The sequence below is a fragment of the Vidua macroura genome, chromosome 5, assembly GCF_024509145.1.
Source record: "Vidua macroura isolate BioBank_ID:100142 chromosome 5, ASM2450914v1, whole genome shotgun sequence".
NCBI lineage: Eukaryota > Metazoa > Chordata > Aves > Passeriformes > Viduidae > Vidua > Vidua macroura.
In genome coordinates this window covers 62,887,693-62,915,361 of record NC_071575.1, presented here as the reverse complement: position 1 = coordinate 62,915,361, position 27,669 = coordinate 62,887,693, and the positions used below count along the sequence as shown (strand labels likewise).

Sequence of the window (27,669 nt, the reverse complement as noted above, 5' to 3'; positions counted from 1 at the left end):
ATTCTATCATTTGAAAATATAGGATACATATATTTAGAGTTATGAACACTGAGAAAGATGAAAACCAAAAAATGTAAATGCAGGGGTTTTTTTTTGCTTCAGGGCATGCATACTGCTTCACAAGCCAAAAATTTTACTCTATAGTTATTTCCAATCCTGTTTCAAGACATTTCGCACATTTTTTGGAGTATGTGAAACAAAACCTCCCTGAACAAGAAGGGAGATCTATGCATACTTTGATTTGATCTGGAATGGATAGCTTTAATTCTATGACATCATAACACTTCCTTTTTGTGTTCCTATGTAAATGCTTGACTACAGCATCTCCAGGTCATGTGGCAGGTGAAAAAGGACCATTTGATTTGAAGGCTGATCATAGAGACCCAATGGGATTTTAAAATTTTCTTTGAGCCCTGATGGTTGTCCATCTGAATTAAAGCAACTGGTCTGATAAGAAGTAAATCAGCTGCAAAGAGGATTTTTAACATCTCAAGATGGGCAGTGGAGCCAGTTCGGAGAGCAAGGACTCAGCCAGGAGATCCAGAGAACTGGAAAAGAAACTCCAGGAAGATGCAGAGAGGGAAGCCAGGACAGTCAAACTACTACTGTTGGGTAAATAGAATAAAAATTGTTCATAATGCTTTTCCATTGAGGGGTTGTTTTTCTCTGGAATTACATTTCAGTACAGTGAATTTATCACCTCTCACTATTTTATTTGAAGAAGACAATTCTGTAATATATGTTTAAAATATTTTCTGGTTGTGACCACTCATGAAATCACAAGGAATAGGCTGGAAGTGGCCATATCATTGTAATTTTAAATGTTATAAATCCTTGACTTTGAATATGTTTGAGAAATGAGAACTTGCTGATAAAATACATGTTATGATACAAATTTACAAAGAACACAGCACACTTATCTCTTTTTTTCATGGATCTGTATGCATTCATTTGCAGGAGGATTAAGTTAGATAAGTGGTTACATAAAAATCCACATGTCACAAGATATTGATATTGTTTATCTTCCGAAGTGCTTCATTCCATTTTTAAAAGAAGCAGAAAGTGATTTAGAATGGCTTTTTTTGATATATAATGGAGAGTGGAATGAAAAGTACTCAGATGAATACAGATAAATATTCTCACAAACTACTCCTTCTAATCCGCACTATAATCAATTTATTAGCAGAAAGAGGCTGTAATGGCAAAAGAAAATACATTTGTTTTCATGATACAGCTTTATTTTTGGTTGTTTTTTTTGTTTGTTTGTTTGTTTTTTTTCCCGTGGTTCTGTGCAGCTTACAAGAAATATCCACTGTCTTGATGTTTTTCTTCTAACAGCCTCCTGTAAAAGTTAATAGCGATTTCTCCCAATGAATAGAAAACCAGTCTTTGATCATTGGATTGTGTCTCTTTTTGCCTTTCTTGTAACTAAAGTTGGTTTTAAATGGTGTTGCAAATGGTTTTAAACTGGCATTTATTCAGACAAAACTAGATTAAATAAAGTAAATCAACTCTGTTGTTTTGTATCTTGTGAAAAAGGTCTATTTATACCTGTTAAAAATCAAAGAACTATTATTCAGAAATAAATAAGAGAAGAACATGCAGGTTCCTCAAATAAGAACAGGAAAGCAGAAGTTTGATACTTTATATGTAATATCAGTATTTGGATTGTGGCATACAAAGCTTTTCAGTCCAGTTAAGAATACTAAGAGTTTCTGTGCCACGGTAATATAAAATATTGCTCCTAATGAGGAAATCTTAAGTCAGTCCAAAAATCCGAGAACAATATTTTCGTTTAAAATTCAACAAATTTAAAGCAATTAAAATGCATTGTTGCAAAAAGACATTTGGATACTGAGGTAGAACCAGGATCCAGCTAATTCTGCATTTGATCTTATCCAACTTTATCCATAAGCAAAAAGTAAGAAATCCTTTAAGAGGAATGTATGGGATAAAGAGGAATTTTCCAGATAAAGAGGAATTTATAATTTAGGCAGTTTTATCTTCAAGCTTTTATGCCCTTACAGAATTACTGAAGGCTGTTTTACAGCAGGACACCAAGTAAATTACCCGCCCACCCCCCACCACTGAACATATGTATATATTTAGTATTAAGGACTTTAGTTTTAAATGCTTCCTAATGTATATAATCAGTCTTCTTCTGACACTATTAATAGAAACCTTGAGATGCTTTTAGTAAAATACTTTGAAATTCAATGCAAGCTACATGAAAAAAACTTCTATTATGTTCATTTCCAACCTGAACATATTTCAGTTTCATTAGGTACCACAAGAACTCTTTTCATGAGACAAGATGATCATTTGGATCTGAAATAGTCCTTTATAAAATTTTATAATATCTTCCTTTACTCACATCACACATGATAAAAATTCAAATTTATCAGTGGGTAATGTTTTGGAAGGCTTTTTTTCTCCTGAACAACAGATCAGAAAGTCTTCATAATAAATATGCTGAAGAGATTAAAAAAAAATATAAAATGCTTCATAACTTAAATTTTCTTCTTCTTAAAAAAATGTGAAGAAACTGTGTATCAGGAGCCTGTTGCACCACTAGAGTGTGAAATGGCCAGATAGGAAAGAATTAAATCTACTGTGTTCAGATCTGTACCTGTTATCTTTCCACACCTCTGAGGTGATATCAGAAATGATACAAATTTTAGACTTCATAAATAAGGGCAGCTCTGTTCAAGACAGCCTAGTCCTACCTAGTCCTAGCTTTCTGTTCAGCCAGACTTTATGTTACCTTTATACTTCAGACCAGATGTCATATTTTGTTTTTGCAGTTGGCAGGTTGGTAGAAAATACTCAAAAAAAAAAATTTGAAATATATATCATAAGCTTTTCAGTGAAATCACTTTTTTCCTTACACCTAAAATGTAAAAAAACCCAGGGTATTCTGACTTTTTTCTGAGAGTATTATTTAAAATCTAGTGTGGTGTCTCTACAGCCTCCAGTAGGTCCCTTTACAAAACATAGAAAATATATTCAGAAAATAAGGCATTATGTTTGTTTATGTCAAGTTCTATGACCCAGACAAACACACTAACTGGGCTGAGATGATTTACAGTTTACATGGTATGCACATGTAAACTGGGGGAGGAGGGAAATTATGTCAAATTGTGACGTTCCTCACAAGCTGGCCAGGAGCCAAGAGAATTAAACTTCTGTGCTAGGTGCTCCCATGCTGCCAAAGCCATCCCATCCCCCAACATGTCCACAAATATGGTCTCTACATATTTATACTTCAAAAAGATCAGGTTGTTTTATGAGTCTGGAGCAAACTCCATGGTGAAAGTTTAATTTCTTTGTATCAGTGCAGTATCTGGCCTGCCACATCATCTGTAGTTTGTATGAGTTGCAGGATGCAAGCTTTCAATTTATAGGTGTGCAAAGTACAGTGCACATTCCAAACACAGCCAAAATAGCTGATGCTCACAGTGATGTTTCACAGAAAAAAGAATTATAAGTTCTATTTCACAGATATAAGAACACAGTTTAAACAATCATTAACATTTTAACTTATTTATTTTCAAAGTATTACTCCATGTCTCATTGTCTACAGTTTTCAGTGTCAGGATGAAAGCCAACCTCAACAGAACTGGTCATCCTCACTTCACCTTCTGGGGCACAACTCACACAATTTAATTTAAACATCTGTTTCAGGGGAACAGAAATTGAAGCTGTTTAGTTTAGATTTCATAGCAAATATTTCTCTCCACTGACTATAAGAGACTCTGGTAAGTAGTCTGAATGTAGAAATTTATAGTATAGATACTTAACACCAGTTAAATGAAACAGTTACTGTATTGCTGAAGTTTAACTTCCTGCTATTAACACCTAGCCTGAAAACATCGGGTTTGGGCACAAAGATATCCCAACAATCCCACTGATGGGAATATACTGATTTTTTTTTTTTTGGAGAGTAGGGCAGTATTTAAGGATGTTATTCTCTCAGGAAGGTTAGACTTTAGATTTTTTTTTTTTTCTTGAGTTTCATTCTCTCATACACTAAGTTTGTTGAGTCTCATAAGAGGACCAAGAAGATGAATGATTTCCATTCTAGTTCATAATATCCAGACTTCTGAATGGCACAGGCAAAGATCAGGCAGGGGTGTGAAACATTTTCTGATTTTATTTGAAAGTTTTCTCTTCCTGCTTTTGGCTGACTTATGTCATTGGCAGCGGGTTTTCTGACAGGTTTTAAACAAAATATTCAGCAGGAGTTTTTTAGTTCCCTGTGTTTAATTCTGGAAAATTTTCTAAACTAAACCTTTCCTTCCACAGGAATAACAACTGTAAAAAGATAATAATTCTTTATCAGAGCACCTTAATATATAAGAACCTTGCTCAATGCCTCAGCAGATGCTAATCTTGAAAGCTTTGCTCTCCACAGATACTCAAACAAATTTTGCTTAGAAAAACAAAAATGTCAAATCACAGCCGAAAGCCTGGGTTCTGTTTTCCCTTGAATTTGTGAGATTCTGACTGGGTTTCAGGACACCTTCATTTTTTTCTCTATTTCTGCTCTGTCCACATGCCATAGTGACCTGCAGGGAAGAGGCTGAGGACTCTCAGAGCAGGAGGGGGATTTGTGTCAAGCTGCTGGGGGACAGCTCCTTTGCAGCCTTGCTGCATGACTATTCTTCCTGAGCCTGCTCCTCAGTCCCAGGATGCCCAGAACTATGGAAGGCTTGGGACATGGTGGGATGCAGTTCTGGAGTACCCAAAGTAAGAGATGCAGGTTACAGCCAGCAAAACTTCAGCACCTCAAAGTGGCATGCCCTGGGGCATGGTGGAGGTGATCTCTAGGAAGTGTAGATGTTAGCAGACGTTAGCTGACAGAGCTTCTCAAAACTCTGATTAAGTTCTTTCTGAGCTTCAGGACAAGACTGTTTGTCCTAAGTTCTTGTCTATGATTCAGAAAATCTGGGCTTGAAGAAGATGCCTTCAGCTCCCTGGTAATCACTCTAGGTCTTTTGTGATGTACTTCTGCCACTATTTCTGCAAGTAGAAATCCACAGCAGCAAGTGGAAATGCAGCCCTACCCCTGGTTTTCCATACCAGGGACTGGCCAAAGAAGGAGGCTACATGGTGAAGGGAAGGAATTAAAAAAGCAGGTGCAAATAAAATTATTCCTGACCCACTTCCTGGGGTGAAACTGCTGCTACAACTAAGATGATACTCCATGGTGAAGCCAAAGTCTAAAAGTCACATGTTGTTTGGATAAAAGCATTATTGGATCATAAATTAAAGATGATCAGAGCTAGAAAATTGCATCCAAAATATATAAAATACATCTCTCGCTCTATTTTAATAGATGAAATGTCTTTCAGATCTGGAAGAGAAGTTAATGTCTATATTATGTTTCCTGGCATCTTTCCATGAGGTGAATGTATGAATTCTCAGTACAGCCTCCTCTCTTCCCTACAAAAAGTGTAGCAAACACTACCTTGCTGACAGGGCTTTACCAAGCTCTTGAGAAGGTGACTGAAAAAATAATAAATGATCTACAACAAATTTGCATTTTTTCCAAACTGTGGCAGATGGCAGCATCAGCCCATTTTGCATGGTCTTGTTTTTCTCTTGCACTTTCTACCATTCACATCATGGGTTTCAGAAAATGCTTTGATTATGGTTTGCTGTCTCTTGTGATTCATTTGTGTAAATTAATCCCTGTCATTTGAATACTGTTACCTTTACAGAATGTGTTTGAGAAGTCTGTAATCAGTTTGTTCTATTTACTGAGAAGTCCTTGGTTAAAAACTCAGGCCTCAGATTTTGGTTTTGTCAGAAGTATTTGACACCATACCATGAGGAAAAGCTAATCTACTATGAGAAAAGCTGTGATGAATATTTTTGTACTTCAGCAGAGCTTTTGATACTTTCTCTCAAAAAAGATAAAACGTCCAGCTCACAGCTGGATAACCGAGTTACACGATGGGAGCGCAGCTGGCTCCCGGGCCAGGCACAAAGGTTACAGTGAATGGGGGGACATCAGCCTGGGGACCTGTCACTGCCAGGGTCCCACTGGGCTCCATCCTCAGCCTGGTTCTCTTCAGCATCATCTTAAATGCAGGACTTGAAGGAATACTAAAGAAGTTTCTCAACAAAACTAAATTTGGATGAGCTGTCAATTCCCTCCCAGGCAGAAAGGCCCTGCACGGAGATCTCAACAAATTAGAGGTGCCACCGTGCCCACCCTGAAGCCCCCTGGCTTCGCCTGCCCGGCAGAGGCACGGTCAGCTGTGGGGGACACTCCCCTCTGTCTCGAGGAGAGTCGGGGAGTGGCTAAGACAGAGCACTTCGCTGTCTGCCTTGTATGGAGGAGAGGCGACATCCGAGGAGGCAATAAAGGAGCCAACTCAAGGCTGGGGAATCAGTCTCAGGTTTAATCCGAGCTCCGAGGAGCTCCAAAGGCCAGAGTCTAACAGTCGAAAGCACCTCCGAGGCTTTTGCAACAGATCAAATACCGGGGTGGTAACAAGGGGGAAGGGACGCCCATTCACCAATGGGGGCATTTGGGGGAGTGGAAGGCAGAAGGACAGACAGACACACAAACCAATTGGGGAAGTTCAAGGGAAGGACCCCTGGCCCTCGTCCACTCACTCAACGCCCAAGGTGGAAGATTCTGGGAGAGTGGGATAGGGAGCCGAGTGATGGACAGGGTACCAGGGAGGGGACAGGGGAGTGACTGAGCATTTTCAGGGAGATTGGCACTGAGGGAAAAGCAGGAAAGCTCGGGGTGGTACCATTGGCAGAAAATGGGGGGTGGAGGGGCAAACTGTTACAGAACTGTTACAGAAATATAAAAACACAATACAACATAGAGGGATGGGCAATCACCAACCACATAAAGTTCAGCCAGGGAAAGTGCTGGATTCTGCACCTGGGATGGGGATGCACCTGGATGTACAGACAGACTGGGGAATGAGAGGCTGGAAAGCATTGCTGGGGAAAGAGACCTGGGGGTCCTGGTCAGTGGCAAGTTGAACATGAGCCAGCAGTGCCCTGGCAGCCAGGAGGGCCAACTCTGTCCTGGGAGATTCAGGCACAGCATCAGCAGCCAGGAAAGAGAACACAAATTCTGGTAATGAATAGATCAGTTTCTTAAAAATCTGAAGAATATTTGTCACCTTGAGCCCTGCATCCAGTTTTGGGCAGCACAATATAAAAAGTCATTAAGTTATTAAGAGAACATCCAAAGGAGGGCCATGAGGATGGATGGTGAAGGGTCAGGAGAGGAATCATTATGAGAAGCAGTTGAGATCTGTTCAGCCTGGAGAAAAGGAGACTGAGGGGAGATCTCACTGCAGTCTTCAACATCCTCATGAGGGGAAATGGATGGTCAAGTACTGATCACTTCAAGATCAGTGGCAGGACTCAAAGAAAGAGCATGAGATTGTGTCAGGGGAGGTTTAGGTCTGATATCTTCACCCACACAGTGGTCAGGCACTGGAACAGGCTCCCCAGGGCAGTGGTCACAGCACCAGCCTGCAGAGTTCAGGAAGTGTTTGGACAGTGCTCTCAGGCACATGGTGTGATTCTTGAGGGGTCTTGTGAGGACCAGCATATTCTCTGATTCTATGAATCCTGTCCTATGGATTCCCAAAGTTAAATCCTCTCTTCAGGTGTTTTCAAAATCCATCTCTTTTTTTGGCAGCTCTTGCCAACCCTTATCACTCTCATTGACCGAAGATGATAATCCGTTACTTGTGTTGATTTGCAATGGAGGCACTTTGCATTGTGATTACTCACTTTCCATGAGATAAAAGGGCAAATTAGCAGTCCATAATCTGACCAAACCTATGCCCTAGTTCTTGAACTGGCTGTGTAAGCAAATGCCTGCACCTCCTCAGCAGCTGTGGGGTTTTCCTGCAGAATCATTCCCAAGGTGGAAGTGGCGGACTGCTCTGCAGGTTTCCTACTTCCAGCCATGGCAGAAGACCACGTGGCAGAGGAACTGACAAAAAAACAGTGTCAACACTTTTGCTCATGTGCTGCCTCTGCATCATGAGCTAGACCACATATAAATCTTTACACTCTGATTTTCCAGTTGCTCACAGAAGCTGGCTAAAGGGCATGGATGTGCCTCACTTGGCTTACAAATGGTCATTATACAAATTAAAAGAGCAGCTACAAATCAGGTAATAATGGCACACTAAAAGAGGCTGTACTTTGTTTATGTTTTCCTGCCCATCTGCCAGAGATGAAATCAAAATGTTATCCATATTTTATTTACTTATTAACTAAAAATTCTGTAACATTCTTTAATTGACTGAATATTCACTTCTTTTCAAGTGTCCCTTTCCTTTTCAGTATTAATACTTTAACCCAAACTTTGTTCTTTTTAAATCCAAATGGACATTAGGGAGGGTTTATACTTAGTACAACGAGAAACTAACACATCTGTACTTCTCTTCATAGATAGGAAATTCTGTGTTCCAGAGAGTTATTTTTAATACTTGCTTCTTATTCATCTATCAATCATATCTTCTCAACATTCCCCTTCTGCAGGTGCTGGAGAGTCAGGAAAGAGCACTATTGTAAAGCAAATGAAGTAAGTATCTGAATATGCATATCAGCTGTTGAATTTGGTATTTGTAGTATAAGCTGTCTAGCTAAAATCTTATTACAATATTTATGCTTATTTGAATAAAATGCAAAGAAACATCATTCAAATCAAGCTTCCATTCAAATATACTATAAAGAAAATTACCAAGTGATTGAGACACACAGGTGGATTGGTAGTCAAATCTGAATGACCAAATCATTCACTGGGTCCATGCATGGAGACCAGGAAATCTGCTTCCTTGGCTTTGGTGGGAGTTACTGTAGGGGGAATATGACTGTAAGAGGCAAGCAGTCATGGCTGAACCACCTGGCAGACCCTGTCTCCAGCAGATGCCAGTGAAGGATGTTTGCAAATCATCAGAGCAGCCAAGCCAACACACTTGTGCTGGGTAGCCTGGCAGTATCTGATGATCTGTGGCTTGGAAAGCATCCTGAACTGGAGACAGCACCACTCTGCCTCTATAGCAGCCCTCATGTCTGCTCCTGAATCTTTTGTTGAACCAATGTAAACTAAAAACATCCACAGCATTCTACAGTAAGTAGTTCCACAGTTTAACTATACTTGGTGTGAATCATCTCTCTTATCAATTTCATTTGATTTCACTGTATTTCAAGAGTAAATATCAAAATATTCACATTATACCATAGAACAGAGAGGGGTTTCTTCCTGAGGTTTTTTTTTTTTTTTGGGGGGAGGGGGGAGGTTATATTTTTTTGTGGGGGGGTTGGGTTTTTTCGGGGAGTTTTTTGTGAGGGTTTTTGTTTGTTTGTTTGTTTGTATTTGTTTTGTTTTGTTTTGTTTCATTGGTTAAAAAGGTCTCCCACAGGCCAGGGGAGAATACATTTAGCCACCAGCCTGCAGAGTGAGCAGCTGCTACCCATGATACCATGGGTAGGGAATGATGTAAGAACTGCTTTTAATAAGAAAATTATCAACACAAAAAGTTTTCATACAAAACGTTTTCATAATCAATCTGGAAAAAAAAAAAGGCTGTACAAGCTCATGTGCAGAAATCCCTGTTCGAATTTGGACTGACTATCTGGTTACAGAGATATTGTAAGTGCATCATAAATCTACTGCAAGAATACTTCTAGTTGTTTGTTCAAAGTGCACAAGGTCCCTCAGAGATTGAAGTCAGGAACTTCACTTTCCTTGGCTTCAGAGGAAAGCTGAATCCCTCTACATGTGTGTGCTAATTTACAATTTAGTTTGACAATATTTTCACCTATAGTAAAACAGGTTACAAATAAATTCATAGATGTTTTTCTTTTAAGTGCAGCCAAAATGCTAATTATGTATCTGGTCTGAATTAATAATCCACCAAAGTTCAAGGCACTGTACTTACACTGATGGCAAATCCTCCTTTACTGCACAACCTGATAAAATATTGCTGTTGTGTCTAGTCTTATTTTCATAGAGATGTCCAGGTCTGATTCCTAAACCTGTCCAAATAGAGAAAAAAATGACTCAGGGATTGCAGCTGTTTAGATTTGATCCCACTTTGTAAGCACCAATCTCTTCCTGTGTAAAAATCAAGCCACCTTTTTATAAAATCAGTAATACTATTCTGAACTTAAGCTCCCCTACCTATTTATTATCTTCACCATTGCAGAGTTATCTGCACCATTTAAAGAGTTAAGTAAAAAATATTATATCATAAGAACAGATTTGTACTGTTTAAGTAACTAATTTTGTAGTAAAACAGATTCAGAACCATCCACCAAATACTTTGCTAACTTTTTTTTTCCAGTGAAATAGTAGATAAATTTATTTCTGGTTTGCATTCCATGCAGGAGACCCTCCCTATTCAGCAAACCATTGAGGTGTGTTGTGCTCAAAGCTTCCCCAAGCAGGAGCAGATTAAAAATGTTCCTCTGAACTGAGTCCTTTAAGAAGGCTGGTAAGCTTTAACAGCATGGAGGAAGGGGAGAACACTGCAAAGCTGAGAGTTATATATAAAGACTTGTGCATTCATGACCTGTCAAATTGATCACAAATATTAATTATTTTACAGGAAAACTGTTCACAAAAATTGTATTTTTTCATATAAAATACCATACTTCTGTCACAACCAAGGACTTTCTAAGGGATTTTTTTCAGTTAAAACCCCCAATATTAATTATTTTTTTTCAATGAAGCATAACAGTTTCTAAAGAACACTAATAAATGTTTACAAAAGAAATCATCCAGTAAAATCATAGTAATTTTATAACTAATAACATAATTTTCTAAATAATAAAATCACATTTTTTTCAGTCTTAATCAAAGTTATATCCACCTGCTAAACTTTAAAAAATATCTTCTGATACTCAAAATACAGATATGCTGCAAGGCTCTTGCAGCATAAAAAGATGAGGATGGTTATGAGAGCTACTAAAAAGAAAAAAAAATCTCTGGAGCTCTGTGCTTCTAACTGCATAATTTCCAGTGTGCAATCTAACTTTTTAAAACCAAGATGCATATCTCTGTGCTGTGCTCTTATTTAGCAGTATGAAGCTTCTACAAATATTTCAGTGAATGAAAAGCAGGAAGCAAAATATTTGGTAACTCATCATGCCTGTTGAGACTGAATCAAAGTCACCTATCTGATGAGAAGCCCTGCTTTTGTGAATAAAAGCCTCAGAAGACTGCATCCATAAAATGGAGGAGGTGGTCTCTGCTCCATGAGCTCCTCTTTTTTCTTTCTCCCAAGTTCAATAGAACTCCTTTGAATCTTGCAGAATTCATTTGAATTCATGATGAAAACAGCATTCAAAAAAAAAAAAAAAAAAGCAAGGCTTCAAAAGAGAGTTCACAGAGTCGCCTGATCAAGAAGTATTTGGGAAAACATTTTACAGAATTTTTTTTCCTAAAAATGCTATTCCTACAGGCACAGGAATACAACTTTTGAGTTTTCTGCCATCCATAAATCAGAGAGATGTTAAGACACATCAGTTGTCAACTGGGTTTTGTGTGTGTGTATGAGTGAATTGTTTTCTGACCGGGCTGACTTGGCTAGTTAGGTAGCTCTCTCCAGAGTATGTCTTGGGCACAATGGGGTAAAATACCCAACCCCAAAGCAGAAATACTGTATTTAATACAGAAATACTGTATTTAATAGCCTTCATCTCTGTCCAGATGAGGTGAGGAAGAATAGAGCCTTGGTTCCAACAGCCAAAGCAGTTCCAAGTCTGTTCATTGAGAGCACACCCAGCCAAAGTGGGTGAAGATTTCATCCTTTTTCACAACTCATGGAAAAAGATGTCTCTAAGCTGTGATATAATCTGCACACTGATTTTGAGAACTTTAACCACATGCCATTCTGCAGTCAAGGAGGATTATGAAATTCTAATTCCTCTGTCAGAAAGATTACTGAAATTGATTACTAAGGCTCTTTACCCTATAGAGTAAAATGTAAGTCTCCAAAGCCTGGAAATTATAAGACCTTGTTATAACTAGAAACTGTAGCTGGTTCACAAAGAAATATTAAAATTTTTTTCCTTGTTTTCTTGATAAGTGCTTCCCAGTGCTAAAACATTTTTTCCAGTAATTTTTCTATCTAGGTATGATTCTGGATAAAAATCAGAATGGCTGAACAAGCAGTGACAGCCCATGACTAATACTGTAATTTCCAGTAGTAAAACATTTGGGATCTAAGTACCGAAATGTGTCTTGCCCTATATCTCCAGGGTTGGGCCTGGCTCTTGTTCTAGACTCATACTTTGCTTTAGATTAACCCCCAGCATCTATTCACTCAGATTGGGTGCAGACAACTAACCTCACAAAGACAGAAACTGCTGTTTTCCTGTTCTAGCAGAATAGGCAGATCAACCATCGAAAAATGCTTCTCCAAGGGCCAGATGGATTCAATTCTTTCTCACATTGACTACAAAAGTGTCTGATCTAACTTTTCAGTACTTTTTTTTTTTTTTTTAATGTATCCCATAAGCCTTTTGTTGTTTTTTTTTCACCAGGATCATCCATAAAGATGGTTTCACCTACGAGGAACGCATGGAGTTCAGACCTATCATTTACAGTAACACTGTGCAGTCTATCCTGGCCATTGTGAAAGCAATGACTAAGTTAGGAATCAATTATGAAAACCCTGGTAGAATTGTAAGTATGACACCCTTTCTCTTGAAATAGGTATTGGGACCTCTGTTTTTGTAATATAATAATAGAAACTAGTAGAACAAAGAAGATCCAGTATTTTCTTTATGACAGTGGAAACTGAGTACCATTTGAATTACATGTGACAAAATGTCCTCACTTATTTTCTCAAAACTGATGCCTAACTTTTGCATAAAATCCCATTTTGATTGCCACAAAAGAAATGTTCAAGTTGCAAAGACATTTAAAAAAAAAACAGAGAAAAAAAAAACATAACCTTTTCTTAGCTGCATAGTCACTTATGTATTGCTATAGAGAAATGTAAAAAATATTTCCATTTTATGACCAAACCTTGGGGTTCAGCCATGTAAGGAAAGGTCATGTAGACATGTTGGGAGCATTTCAGTCTGTCATTGCTCCTGGAACAGAGACCTCTCTGTTGTGTGGATGCAGTATTGGCGCACACCACAGGGAAGTGGTATACAACATTCCTGACACAGTCAAAAATCCTCTGCACAGGCAGATAAAGGCAAAGACACAAGAAGAAGACCTGTTGTCTTTTGTCAATCATGCTGAATTTTCAGGCACAGAAATAAAGGAAAAACTTTTCTTCTCTGTGCAATGATTTAGTCTTTTAGTCTGTAATTCACATCTTGCTGAGGATTTCTCAAATGCCTGTGAGAATATCAGTTGATTCCAGTTTTGGCAAATTCTGCTTAATCCCTAGAGGTTTATCTTGAAGGGAATAACATCTGCTTATCTGAAAGAGCTTTACTTGTTCCAGAAGTCTACATTTCATTATAATGACATGTGGTACTTTGCCCTAAAAAAAAATGATAAACAAAATCTTCAGGGGTTACTAAATCTCATACTGGCATTTGACAAAACAGAAATTAAATATTCCACGAATGCAAGTCATTCAAACAAATGTAACAAGGCCCAAAAGCAGCACACAGAAAACAGGGCAATGTTAATATGCTGTACTGCATAAGGAGCCATCAAGCACCCTGCATGGCCCAAGCCATGGCTACAGCTGGACCTTGCAGCACTGGCCACAAGTCCTGCCTGGCTCAGCTCATGGTCTCCACTACATGGTGCAGACCCTGCCACCTGTTACTGAGATATGTTCTCCCTGTGCCCCTGTATTTCAGACTCTTTTCTCAACCCTGACAAATTTTCTGAGATATCTGTACAGGCTCCCTGTATGCCAGTTTCGTAGATACCCTTTTCAAGGGACTTCACAGCACAATAGCCCAGTCCATTTCTTAGCATTATATATAACCAAATGCAGAAAACACAGCTTTTGTAAGTTTATCATTTACAGCACAGTCAGCTCACTCTTGCTGTCATTGTAGAATAGCTTCTAGGAACACAAGTGAATACAGCTGTATAGAATGTTTGCAGTGCCTGTCTTCTTCTCTCCCAGAATAACAGAAGAGCAACCTGCATGTGATTTTTAGAGAAAATAGAAATTTTGGTCATATTTATTTGAATTGCCACTCAACATTGCCTTTTCTTCCAAAAACCTCCAAAAACTTAGCTTACGTTTCCCATAAAATCATAAGCAATTGATAAGCTTGAGTTGTTTTGATACAAGCTTTGATTTCAGCTGGACTTTGTTCTTGCTGTGTGTTCTGGTCCAGATTTAGCTGCTCAAAGTCATCTAGTTGAGGACTGGGATTATCTTGGTCCCAAAAGCAATATGCTTATCCATGTTCCAGGACTGCCTGCAAATACATCTTACTGGTACAGAAAAGGCCTTAACACTTAATTTAAAGAACATCTGTTCTAGGGAGTGAGGTAATTTTTTCTCTCTAAAACATCATTGCAATCTATTTTAGCATTAAAATCATCTGAAGTCTTTGTAAATGCCAGTGAGAAACAAAAAATTGTACAAATCAGGGTGATAATGTGATAAGTTCAATCTGCTGCTATCTTCCTTTATTATTGTCCTGGTTTGGGTCAAACTGGGGAGACAATCTCTAAAGGGGTTCCTCCAGAAAGCAAATTCAAGCATCCCCTCCCCCAAGCGGTTCAGGAAAATATTTCCTTGAGAAAAGTGAAAGAAACTGTTTATTTTATTTTACAGGCAAAGCATTCACCAGCACAAAAAAATGAACAATATTAAACAATAAGAGATGACAAACTCAGAACGACCCCTTGGTGGGCTGTAGCTCGGCTTGCTCAGTCTCTTATCAGTCTACCCAGCACTGGAAATCCTGTGGCCCAGACCACATGTGCGAGCTGCCGGAACTCTTCTGGGTGTTCAGTCCAGAGCAGGTTTGAACAGTTCCAAGAAAAAGAAAAGCCACAGTCCAGGGAACTTCTCAGCCTCAGCTAGCTAAAACCTAACTAAAAGCAAAGGAGAGCTCTGTCCCGCTGTCTGTCCGTGCAGACAGCACAGTCCAGGAGAGGATGCAGGGGACCAAGTGCAGTTTCTGATAACAAACTCCACGCTTCTTCTCTTCCCCCCTTTGCTCTCAGAACCAATCTCAAAGGTGCAAAACTTATTTCTGGGCTAAACAAATGAATGGGGATACAAGCATCATAAAGTCACCCAGGACATTCCACCTGTACTTATTATTCTTATTACCCAGGACAATTATGTAAGCACGAAAATCCACGCTTGCCCCCTTTTGCATAATAATCAATGAACATTTACCCTCTACACCTAGAGACTCTGAGCTAAAGGCTTCTTATTGTAGGTGATTCAACCTACAAATCCAGCCTAGTAGGTGGATAGCTGTAATCATTCCGTGATATGTCATATCTTGAAGCAGAGAGCATTCCAACTCTTATCCTTTTGCTGAACAAGTGTGCACCCTGGAGACAAATGCGGCGCACACACGAGAGAGTGACTCGCTTCTGCTGATCCCAGCACTGCAGGAGGGGATGGGGGTGTAAATGGAGCTGGTGCTGTTTGATGTAGAAGGGCAATTATCCTGCTGTCCTCCTCCCTCGTTCCAGTGAAGGCAATTTTCTAGTGGTTATTTCCTCCGTTTTGGGGTTTTTTTCCTCCGTGCCTACTCAATTTCTCTTTTTTTTTTTTTTTTTCTGCCTACTCAATTTCTCTTTCTTAAAAAAATGCAGTGTTTAATTTTTGATCCGTCTCTGACTTTTATAAATTTTCCATAAACTGCAACTCCTCTTGAGACATAAAGATATAGCATATTCCTAAAATAAATTTGTTAAAAATTTTTGTGAAGATGCTTCCCAGTTTTGAATAAAACATACTCCCTGCCAAAATAGTGTCTATCAGTATCCATTTATAATTTTGCAACTATTGACTGCAAGTCACTTGAGTTGTCTTCTTCTATGACTAGAAAGGAGCTATATTTTATAATTATCCCTTGTTGTGGCAGTGTATCAAATGACTATTTTAATCTTGCTCTTTATTTACAGTAAATTCCTAAGCTGTTAACTACTGAAAATAAATATATTTAATGAAATAGATTATTTAAAATATTTTTATTTTATTAAGGAATTTTATTTAAAAGGAAGACATTACAGAATAATATGTTTAAAGTATTTGGGATTTTATTCTGTAAAGGTTTCTTCTTCCCCACATATGGGAAATGCATTCACTAGTTATATTCACTTTTTCACATTTCTTACTGGGGTCTAAAGCTAGAAATTTATCTTGCAAACACATTCAAAACTGCCTTTAGATATAGATTTCTGTATTGATATAGTTATAAGGCATTTTAAAGTTAAATGTCCTTTTTAATTTAATTTTTGATACCCTATATATATAAAATATAAAAGCCTTCCATTCAAGTTGGACTATTTTTGAGTGCCTCTGGTAAAATGAAACTGAGCCTTCATATCAAAACAAAACAATAAAAGATGAAAACTCTGTGTATCACAATTTAAATTTTTTCCTAACCTTGGCACTACCTAAAGGGAAGTGAACCTGTGAAAAGATGTTCACATGCACAGGCGAGTACAGCAACCTGGAAAAACCAGTGAAAATGAGAAATTTTGCCCTTTCAACTCATTATAAACCAAGCTCATCTTCAAGGAGGTGAAGGGGCACAGCGTACTTACACAATATTTACTGAAATTTCTCTTTAGGAAGATGAAAGGAAGCTGTGTGCCATGGCAACCACTCTGGAGGATGGCAGCATGTCTTCTGAGCTGGTTGAGCTCATCAAGCAGCTGTGGCGTGACGGCGGCACCCAGGCCTGCTTCGCGAGGGCGGCGGAGTACCAGCTCAGCGACTCGGCGGCCTAGTAGGTGACACCAGCTGCTCAACAGCTGGCTTCTGCCTCAACATACCTGTTCCCCTTGCAGAACGGCCTGTGGAAATCATTGCTCGTTAACCTGAGAAAATGAGGGGGTTGCTAAGGTTTATAATATATCAGAAATGTTTAACTGGAGGGAACAAGTGAAAACAGGGTTTCAGAAACTATTTGTTTCTGTGGGCTTGTTTGAATGGTTAAAAAAAAAAAAAAAGTGTATTCTCCCTCTGAGTATTTCTAAGATTGACAAAATGAGGGAAAGGTGACTTGAAACAGTTTAGGTTTTACCTAGAGTGATACTTTTTGAATGTTGCAAGATGCTAAATATTAGTCAGGAGGAAACTATGAAAACTTTCCTCTAAACTAACCAGGCTGCATGGAGGGTGCTCCCTGGGTCATTACCACCTCAGCCTAACCAGTGGTGCTGCAGCTGCTCTCCAGCCTGACAGCCCCCGGTCCCTTTCTGAGCCCTGGAGGAACCAGACACATCAACAGGGGGCTGAGCAGGGCTGCTCAACCCCACCCCCACGAAGGATCACCATCCAACTGGGGCACATCTCTTACCTCAGGTGTATCAGTGACTTCAGACTTTTCAGGAGTCCCTGGCTTGGCTGCTTTTCCTGCTTGGCTCCAGTCCTGCTCGGCTGCCTTCTCACCCAGCTCATACACGAAGGGAGGTGTCACTGGGTCAGTCTTTCTAGAGCGTTCAAGTCTGACTCCAGACCTGGGGCAGAGGTTTGTTCCAGCTGAGGTTCTGAGCTTCTGAGACCTGGAGGTGGAGGTTTCCCCACTCCTGGAGCTCCTCCTACAGGTTGAGAGCACCTGCAGGGTGAAGCCTTCCAAGGTGTCGGGTGTCCCTTCTACAAGGCAGGAAAAGAAAGGCATGGCTGCATGTTCAGCTTCAGGAGGCAACTTGAAGTCATCCATAGTTCAATAATTGTAGATATAGTGCAGGGAATATGCAGAGAAAATATTAAAAATTCTTCCTCTCTTTATATCTTCCAAACAAGAATGAAGATCTTTTGCAAGAGTACTAAACAAAGAAAATATTGCCTATGTTGATTTGTGCCTGCTTTGACAGTATTTTATAGCAGTGTTGTATTTTTATAAGGATGGTACAGAGCAATTTTTTTCTACCATGCCCTTTCTGACAGGTTCCATTGCCATTCCCACTAAAAGCCCATAACAAACTAGTCATAATAAGTAAAAGGAAAATTACCTCTTAAATTTAAAAATAATTTTAAACCCTGTTTACCAGCTAACACTCTTCTGTGTACCCTCCGCCAGACAAATAAGGTTTTATTGCCTACAAAGAAGACAGAAGAACCTAAATTAATTCCCTTTCAGTGTTATTGTTTGTGTTCTGTTTTAACTTGAAATAGGTCTCAGTATTTAAGGAGCTTAATATAGATTGTGTCTGTAGTTATTATTCATTTCTAGACTTACATTAAAAACAGCTACAGTGATATGTTTTTCATCTGCTTGAACATTTCTGCTAATTTCTTAAAAATCCTGCTTCTCTGTCTTCATCTTTTGGTTCCTGATGCTTCTAAAATTTTAGCCTTTGGCTCTGAATCATTAAAATCAACTTAATGTTTGTCCTTACCACTGGGCTTTTAATGATCAGTTCAAAGTCAGCTACAGTCAATCAACCATCTAATGCTGCAGTTCAATTTCTTCTAAACCCCAAACCTTGTTTCTCAGTGCCTGTGAATCAGCTCCTACATAGAATCTTGATTAATACTGAGTAAACTCTGACTTTCTGAGATTATGTTCTCTGAGATTTTTCATTATTAATTCATGCTAATGAAATTTGATCACTGCTTTTCCTTTGTGTGTTTTAATTGAAAAAAAAAATTACTTCTTCTGAATAATAGAAAAATGCCCTCTTTGTCAAATTTGGCTGGAATTTCTCCCTTAGACTCGCCTGGAACTAATTCTGTTTCAAAATGGAATGGTGGGTATGGAAGGGGTAAGATTGGAATTATAAATTGTGATTTATTGCACAGCTACCAGTAGTACATGGTGCATCTTGCTAGCTCAGTCATTTTCCTCTCAGTCTAGAAGTCCTGACACCTCATCCAAGCCAAGGAAAGATCAACATTTACTGACCTACCTGCTTCCATCCCCTCCTTGCCCAGTGAAGGGATGGTCTGCAGTCTCCCCTTGGTGCTACCTATGGCTCTAGGAAGAGCCTGAAATTGCCTCCAGCTCCTTTTACTGGATAATTGACTCGGTCTAATTTTTTATGCAATTACAATTGGCTGTCTTGAATTGAATTTAGGCATTTGTGGCTAAGAACTTTCAAAACTTTATTTTATATTCAAGTGTTTATTTTAGTGCTTACATGCTTTATAAATAACAAAACGCCTTTTGTTTCTGCCTTCCACAAAGGTGAGCTAAGATGAGTTTGCCTCAGGCCCTACTCAGAGAAACAGAGCTATATTGCTTTTTTTTTCTTTCCCCAACAGATTGTTTCTTGGCCTCAAATAATAAGAAAACATTGAATTACTCAGATCAGGTTCAACACGCCTTGCAGACTGGATACAGTTTATTCAACTTAAAATACGAAAATCCCATTTCCAAACATTACTTGGAAATATCCAAATAAAATATTCCAGCTTCTTAAATTTTTATTTTATTTAATTTCATTTTATTCTTCTATTCTTTTTAACTTATAGATCTATTAAATATTGCACACAAGGATGATGATCTGCGAGGTTTCTTTTTGAAGATTCTGGTTAAACTGAGCAGCAGAGCTTCCTGCTGGGCTCAGTGTAGAGACTGTAGACTTAGTGTAAAGAGGAAAAAAGAAAGCATGGAGCCTAACATACATCAGTGACACAGTGTTTGTTTGCCAGAGACATGAGGCTACAAATAGGAAGGTGCCAACTGGACACTGAAAATGCTTTAGCTTTTGTGTGGCTTCTTGCTTTTGGCTTTGGTCCTTATTTGACTATTAGTAGCTAAAATGCAGGAAGTTACTCAGGCATCACCTTTTTCTTTTCCTTTTGTCAACTCATAATCCCTCTACATAATTCCCTCTGGGAATCCCTCTGATTCCCAGACCAGCCAGTAGGATTCAGAGGCTCTGCCCAGCCATTTAAAGAAAGCTGTCTACCCCTATAAGAGACAGGGGAAGTGTTGGACAAAAAACATGCTTCAAAGATCTTGTTTGGGTTCTCGCATAATGTAGATTTTATCTCAGTATACCAGAAAATCCATGGTTTTTCAAGGGCTCTTCAGAATATTAACCAAAGGGTCCTCAGTTTCATTGAAGCTTTTGGTTTTGACTGAAAAATATATATTTTTTAAATAATCATGTACCTTCTTGTTGTAAATTGAGAGGTCTACAGGGAAAACAGCCCTTAAAAGTGAATTCCTCCAAAATATTATGCCGTCCCTTTCACTTAGGAAGGAAAATACTGTTGCAACCAGTCTGACAGGCTGAGGTGATTGCTTATGCATCTGCTTCTGCAGGATGCTTGTGGTTCTTGCCCTGAGGTAGCAATTCCCACTTGCTGAGAGAAAACGGCCAAAATCCCTTGTCTGACAACGTGGTTTTCAACGATCCCTAGCGAAAACAAGGATTTTCCTTAGCTGCAAATCTCAGAAGGATGTTTATTATGTGCAATTGAATAACACTTCTAAATACAATGAAAAAAAAAAAGGCTCTGAATTGTGCAACTCAGCTGTATAAAAACCAACAGTACTGTATTTAAATATGTATATTGCATAACATATTTAAAAGGGGTTCAGTGTGGAGTGATTATGTAATGGACATTTCACTTTTTGAATTCACCAGCCACCATTTCTTTCTTACTCTCCCTAGTTACCTCAATGATTTGGACAGGCTGGCAATGCCAGACTATGTCCCTACTGAGCAAGATGTCCTGCACTCCCGAGTGCAGACAACTGGGATTATAGAGACTCAGTTTTCTTTCAAGGATTTAAACTTCAGGTATGAAAGCCATATTTCACAGTCTTCTTGAGTTTTATTTTTCTTAAGAATTTTCTTTCACAGGTATTGACTTATTATAACACAGGTGATATCATTGTGATATCATTGAATCCAGTCTTATTTAACATTTTTATACAGCTGAAAAAACAAGATATTTTATTATCAGTACTCCAACTTTGAGCATATAATGGACCATTACAAACAGGTCACAGAATCCTAGGTTCTAAAAGGGCATTTTTATATATGCCAATGTCTAAAAAACTTTAGTTATATCCTGCCATTTGAATAATTGTGCCATTTATGAAATTTGCCTAGTTAAATGTCCTTAAGAGCACGCAAAAAACATTTGATGTCTACCAATTTGCACGCACTCTCAACCTTTCACTCTTCTTTTGAGAATGGAAATAACTGCTTGTAACACAGGAAAGCTCTACAGTTGGCAAAAAAAAAAAAAAAAAATCTGTCCCATGGGGAATTTCAGTATTATCAAGCATATCTTCATGCTCATTTAAGATGAAAACCAAAATGTTCAGAAAAAAATTTTGAAAATAACGCCTCTGAGAAAATTCACTGAAATGTTTTACACTTTCAGATATTCAAGATCTAGTGAACCAATTAAAAGCATCTAATTGCACATGAAAATGGATTTGAATGAATTATTATAATTTCAGAGTTCTATAATGCTTTTCTCTGTGGATTGAAATCCATTTAATTCTCAATTAAAAAGCTGGGGTGCATATTGAGGAATGCAGTCTAGACAAGAAACTGCCTGTAGAGACAGATTTATAAAGCATGAGGATTATAACTTTTACATTTTTCATTTGGCTTCTTTCTTTCTCCTCATGTGCCAATTAAGCATTCCCCAAACCATCTATGCCACCACACAGATGCTTTAACACAACAGAGATTGCACATACAAAATGAGATCCTGAAGCAGATTTCTTACAAATAAATTATTATCATCTATTGATATTCTGGTCACTCATAAAACTTCATTATTTTCCCACAAATGCTACAGTACTATGTCATGGACATCAGCTTCTTTTTCTCTGAATAATGTATTTCCAGCCTTGTACATTGGAAATTTGAATGCCTTTGGTTACAATCATGGTTCATGTAAGAAATCAATTCAGCATGGAGAAAGAAACCACCAGAGGGAAATCCTCGTTGACATGGATGCTATCAGCCCTGATATGAGAATATCAACATTAGTGTTTGGGTCTAGCTGAAATGAAGCACAACTGGGAATTTAGTTTACAAAATTTAGTCTGGAAATTTTAGTTTACAAAATTTAGTCTGCAAAAAAAGAGGAAGGCTCTTAAAGCCACCACAAACACAAGCTCCACTATTTTTACCCTCTGGTGTGCATCACAGTAGTGTTATGTGAGTAAATTCATTGGTGGTTTCAGGTAGTTGAGTAATATTAGGTAAAATCACTACAAAGGAGTTTGAGGTGTTTGAGCTGCTAAAGGGGTGCAGAACAATTATAAATCCATGTTAACCAGCCAGGTACCACTACTTTGCATTGCCATAGCAATGCAAAACAGCTGGAGGATCCTGATGGCTCTGCACCAAGTTTGATAAGTACCATGGAAACCTCTATAAAGAGAGGAACACTTGCACATTCAGAGTGAGTTTTGGCTGATGGGGCTTCAGGTCATAAGCCATGCACGGATACAAAAAGCCCATGAACAGATGCCTCATTTACTAAACATTTGTTTCTTTACTGAACTGAATGAGACAGAAAACATTTTGTATCTGTGCAGTAAAAGTCTAAATCCCAGTACTGCTCCCAGGAACTGCATTACAGTTGCACAGAAAACATTGATTTTTATTTGCTCCTTGCTTAGTGGTTACTTTGCTGGTTTAGTGCAATTTAGCTTCTATGTGCTCTTCAATTTATTTCACTAATGTTGACTTAAAGCTCAGAACATATTTAAATGTTTTTCAGAGAAGATCTGATCTTCATAGGTCCTCTTCTTTTCTATTGGTGTGCTAGGAAGAGTTTGACTGAAATCAGGCAAGCTTTATTTTAGTCTTCAGACCTCTCTGTGTGTACCACTGAAGGAATAAATAGCTAATTCTGTATCTGCAGCTAAGTTTTTCAAGAGCAGTTCTGGGAAAATATAGAGATTTCTAGACTCACTTTGAATATCTTGGTAAAACAAGATCATCTAATTTTCTACCATTTATGGAGGGACTTTGGTTTTACATGTGAGTGTGTTAAGTTCTGGGCTGAGAAAAGAGAGGCAAACTAAGGTTAGTACAACAAAAACTACCCTTAAGCATTGCCTCTGGCCTTCATCTTGCTCTTTTTAAGTGACTTCTCATGAATATTTAAAAAGCCATATGCTAAAAGCTGACAGGAAGTGAATACTGATTCACATGATTATGTATACTGAAATAAAACTTTCCTGAAGATTAAATTTTGTAGCTTTTATTGTTTGTTTTCCTGCCATAAGCCTGATTTCAGAGTTATACAGCATAAATCAAGAAAGACATGTAATTATAGGTGACTTTTGAGTACCAATCAGAGACAAAAGTCAAGATACTTCATTTGTGCTGACCCTACTCTTCAGTAGACCTTCTGAACTCAGTGAAGATATGCTTGGAAGAATGTCATTACAATTATCAAAATCTTGCTCCACAACAACTTCCTGATTTCCAAAATAATTCATTTTAATTGACACCCAATTTTAAAAAATTATTACTCCTCAGCTGCAGAAACAGTTCATTATAAGCACTGGAAAGGGTTTCATTTTTTCCTAAGAAGGATGAAAAATTATAAAAAATAACATTTTTTAATGTCAACTACACTGCTGATGATGAAGGAAACAAAGGATTAAGATACTGCAAAAACAGTAACAAATTATTCTTGCTCTGTTTACTACTGACATGATTGTTTCTTAACTGAATCCCATTATATTCTTTGCTATAAGAATTGTTTAATTTTCAGATACTGCAGGATCCAGAGATCTAATGCATATTCTTGAAGGAAGGGGTAATCCAACAGGGGATTAGGTTTTACAGTCTTAAATTCAACAACAGGGGGCACAGGAAAAAGTCATCATGCACACTAGGAAACAGAAAACTTAAGAGAAGGATAAATGTGATTTTTATGTTTTCCTTGCTTTCTAATGCACCTGAAAAATCTTCAAGTTTGGTACCTTTTGTTTCAGAAAAAAAAGCAGTGGGAGTTTGGAAGCTAGGGCTAAGGACCCTAAGTCCCAGCTAGGTGTGCCCAGATGGCTTTGGATCCCATAGAGAGTCCATATAAAGCTCATATGACACTACCCAAAGGTAGTAGCAGTTCCTGACAAAGGTGGAAGGAAGTTATTGCAGGGAAGGACAGCCCTGCAATTCCTGCTGTACAAAGGAAGGGATTCCTGCTCCCCAGGAATTGCTGCTTAAGAGCAGCTAATGAGATGGACAGGCAAGAGACCCTGCAAAGTGGGATGCAGGTTATGCAGTGAGCTCAGTGATCACTCCAGGGCAGTGAGCAGATGGCAACAGCTGTTCATGCACAGCCAGGGGACAATGTGTGACTGGCCTTCAGTCCTATGTCTTCTTGGTCAACATGTCAGTTCACTGCAAGCAAAGCCATGAAGTAATAAATGATACTGAATTTGAGGATCTTCTATCCATGTCTCAGACCTCTGCCCTAAATAAATCCTAGTCTGCAAGTCTTAGTCCTGCACTGAGCCTCACTTCTTCAACACTAAGTGCTACATGTAAGTACTGAGTATTAATCCTACATGCAGGTATTTAAGCCTTTTTATTTTATTTTATACCCACTACAAAGCCATGAGTAACAACACACAGCACTCCATGATCTATTGGGGTAGAAATAGACCAATATTTGGAAAAGCTGGGTATTTGTCATTCATCTCCATTTGAACTCTGTGCATTAAAAGCATGGCTACATCCTTATGAGTGCTTCACATTGTACATATGCTATTTTTTCTGCAAAGGATGTTTGATGTGGGTGGACAACGATCAGAGAGAAAAAAGTGGATTCACTGCTTTGAAGGAGTTACTTGCATCATATTCTGTGCTGCACTCAGTGCCTATGACATGGTTTTGGTGGAAGATAAAGAAGTGGTGAGTCAGAACAAACAACCCTTTTTGCTTCTAGGTTTTAATGTACTCTCTGATGGTACATTCCCATTCTCCGATAACCATTTAAAGGCTATTACACTGTATTAGTTCTTTCCAGTAAAGAACATCTCAGTAAAAATGACATATGGGGATGAGATTTTTCAGTCTCATGTTTACCTTTTGCACCTCAACAGAACAGAATGCATGAAAGCCTTCATCTGTTCAACAGCATCTGCAACCATAAGTGCTTTGCAGCCACTTCCATTGTGCTGTTCCTAAACAAAAAAGACCTCTTTCAAGAGAAAATAGCAAAAGTTCACCTGAATATCTGCTTTCCTGAGTATAATGGTAAGTTTTGAGTGTTCAGGAGCAAACATATTCAGATGTTTAGTGTAGGCCATGAATTAAACACTGAGACTTTGACTCATGTCACCTATATATAAGCCTTTAAATAGTAAACCTCTTACCTAAGAACCTTCTCATGAAAGAATGGTATGAGACAGACACAGCCAGAATTCAACTCATCTCACCTACTCACAATGTTTATCCTAGGGTGGGTTCATTTCTCTCCTTGGAGATGCTTATTTCTCTCCACTGGTGGTAGAAGAAGCTGAGAATTCTAAAAGTTTCAGATGGCTGAAGTGTTCTGTGATGGACTCAGCCAATATTTCAGTACAAGTCAGTATCTTGTCACTCACACACACATCACAACTGAATCCAAAATTTTTGTCCCTATTTTAAGAACTCATTCCATAAGGGAAGTCTGTTTCTTTTTGTATGTCACAGTAGTGTCTACTGGAAATTTAAAAAACACCAGATGTTCCCAGCTGATGCAAGAGAATATATAAAGCTGTGTCAGAAATATCCAGAGAAAAATCAGTTTAGATACAAAATTTTCATACCTAATGTATAAAGTTAATTCAAAGAGATAGAAAAGGAAAAAAAGGCAGAAAACATTATTTCTTCTCTTTTTGCAGTTGTGAGGAAGTGCCAGTTGAAATGTGTCTTCCTTTGCTTTTACTTTTCTTTCCACTAGGACAAAACACATATGAAGATGCTGCAAATTACATCAAGAAACAATTTCTAGACTTGAACATAAGGAAACAAGATAAAGAGATATATTGTCACTTGACCTGTGCCACAGACACTCAGAATGTCAAATTTGTTTTTGATGCAGTCACAGACATAATAATCAAAGAAAATCTGAAAGACTGTGGGCTTTTCTAACCATTCATTCTCTTGCTCAGAGCTTCAGTCCACTTTCCTCTCTTCATCTGATGTGCTGACTGAAATAAAAAAAAATTCTCTAGGTAAGAAGCAATATCAGTTAGTCACCCATTAGTATCAGCTGAAACATTGGGTACAGCCTAAGCATTGCAGACCAACACAGACGTTCCAGATATCATAAAGAGATTTAAAAGAATGTTCCTGTTCTAGAAAGGTAACAGCTGCTGATACACCCTGCTGGAATCAAAGTCACATTCCTATTTAAATTAATATCATAGAATCATAGAATTCTTGGTTTGGAAGAGACCTTAAAGATCATCTAGTTCCAACCCCTGTGCCATAGGCAGCAACGTCTTCCACTAGACCAGGCAATCAGCACTTCTCAGGAAACTGGGGACACCTCAGTATCCTGTGTCTTCTAGTGATGGAATAAAAAATAATTTATAATTGAGGCCTAAAGAAAACTATAGCTTTAAACAGTATCAATACATAATTTACATTCTGATTTGTATTCGTGTTGCATAAACAACTGAAAGTGGCATGCCATTTATTCAGCAAAAGCAATCCCCCAGACTTAGATGGCATATGACGAAGAGCAGTGCAAATCTGAATGTTTAATTATACTGTTTTGTTAGAAGAGCCGGGGGACATATGTATAAAACTGCACACATACAAAATTGACAAAATTCCCAGTTTAAGAAAAATTAAACACAGTAAGATGGAGGGAAGTTTTGTGAATCCTTAAGGAGAAAAAAAAATTATAATGACTGTCAATTTCTGCATAAGCCACAAACGTAAGTTGAAACATTTTTGGTTTACAATTAAATATGAGAATTTCTTAAAAAGCAATTAATAATACTGCTACTCAACAGGAATGGCAGCAGTAACATCTACCACTGCAGAGCAGATGTAAACCCACCAGTTCTCATGGCAAAAGCACATCCTTGGGACTTTGGCACAGAGCACCTTTCTCTACACAAAGATCTTGCTAATGCAGAACTGCTCTCCCTTAACTCCTGTTGATTTATTGTGACTAACTACAGGAAATATTTGACTATTTTAAATAGAATGGGACTTTTTTCTGGTTTCAGCTGGGTTAGAGTTAATTTTCTTCCTAGTAGCTGTCACAGTGCTGAGTCTCGCATTTAGTGTAAGAATAATGATAGCACATTGGTGGTTTAGTTGTTGCTCAGTAGTGCTGATCCTACATCAAGGACTTTTCAGCATCTCATGCTCTGCCAGTAAGAGATGGCACAAGATGCATGCATGGCAAGGACAGCTGACCTGAACTGGCCAAAGGGACATTCCATAACACAGAACATCATGCCCAGTAAGGAAACTGGGGGAGATTGGCCAGGAAGGTTTAATCACTGCTCAGGGATGGACTGGGAATGGGTCCCTGGCAGGTAGTAAGCAGCTGCATTGAGCATCCCTTGGTTGTCCTAGATTTTATTTTTCTC

The 27,669-nt window shown here is 38.4% G+C and overlaps 1 protein-coding gene across 1 annotated transcript; it reads left to right on the top strand.

Annotated features, from left to right (window-relative positions):
* The first annotated feature begins 494 nt into the window (after window positions 1-494).
* Window positions 495-26,209, top strand: GNAT3 (G protein subunit alpha transducin 3). The gene is made up of 8 exons (XM_053977803.1): window positions 495-612; window positions 8,536-8,578; window positions 12,547-12,688; window positions 16,757-16,914; window positions 20,756-20,884; window positions 24,856-24,985; window positions 25,177-25,330; window positions 26,019-26,209. Exons 1-8 carry the CDS (start codon window positions 495-497, stop codon window positions 26,207-26,209), a joined length of 1,065 nt encoding a protein of 354 aa, XP_053833778.1.
* The last annotated feature ends 1,460 nt before the right edge of the window (window positions 26,210-27,669 follow it).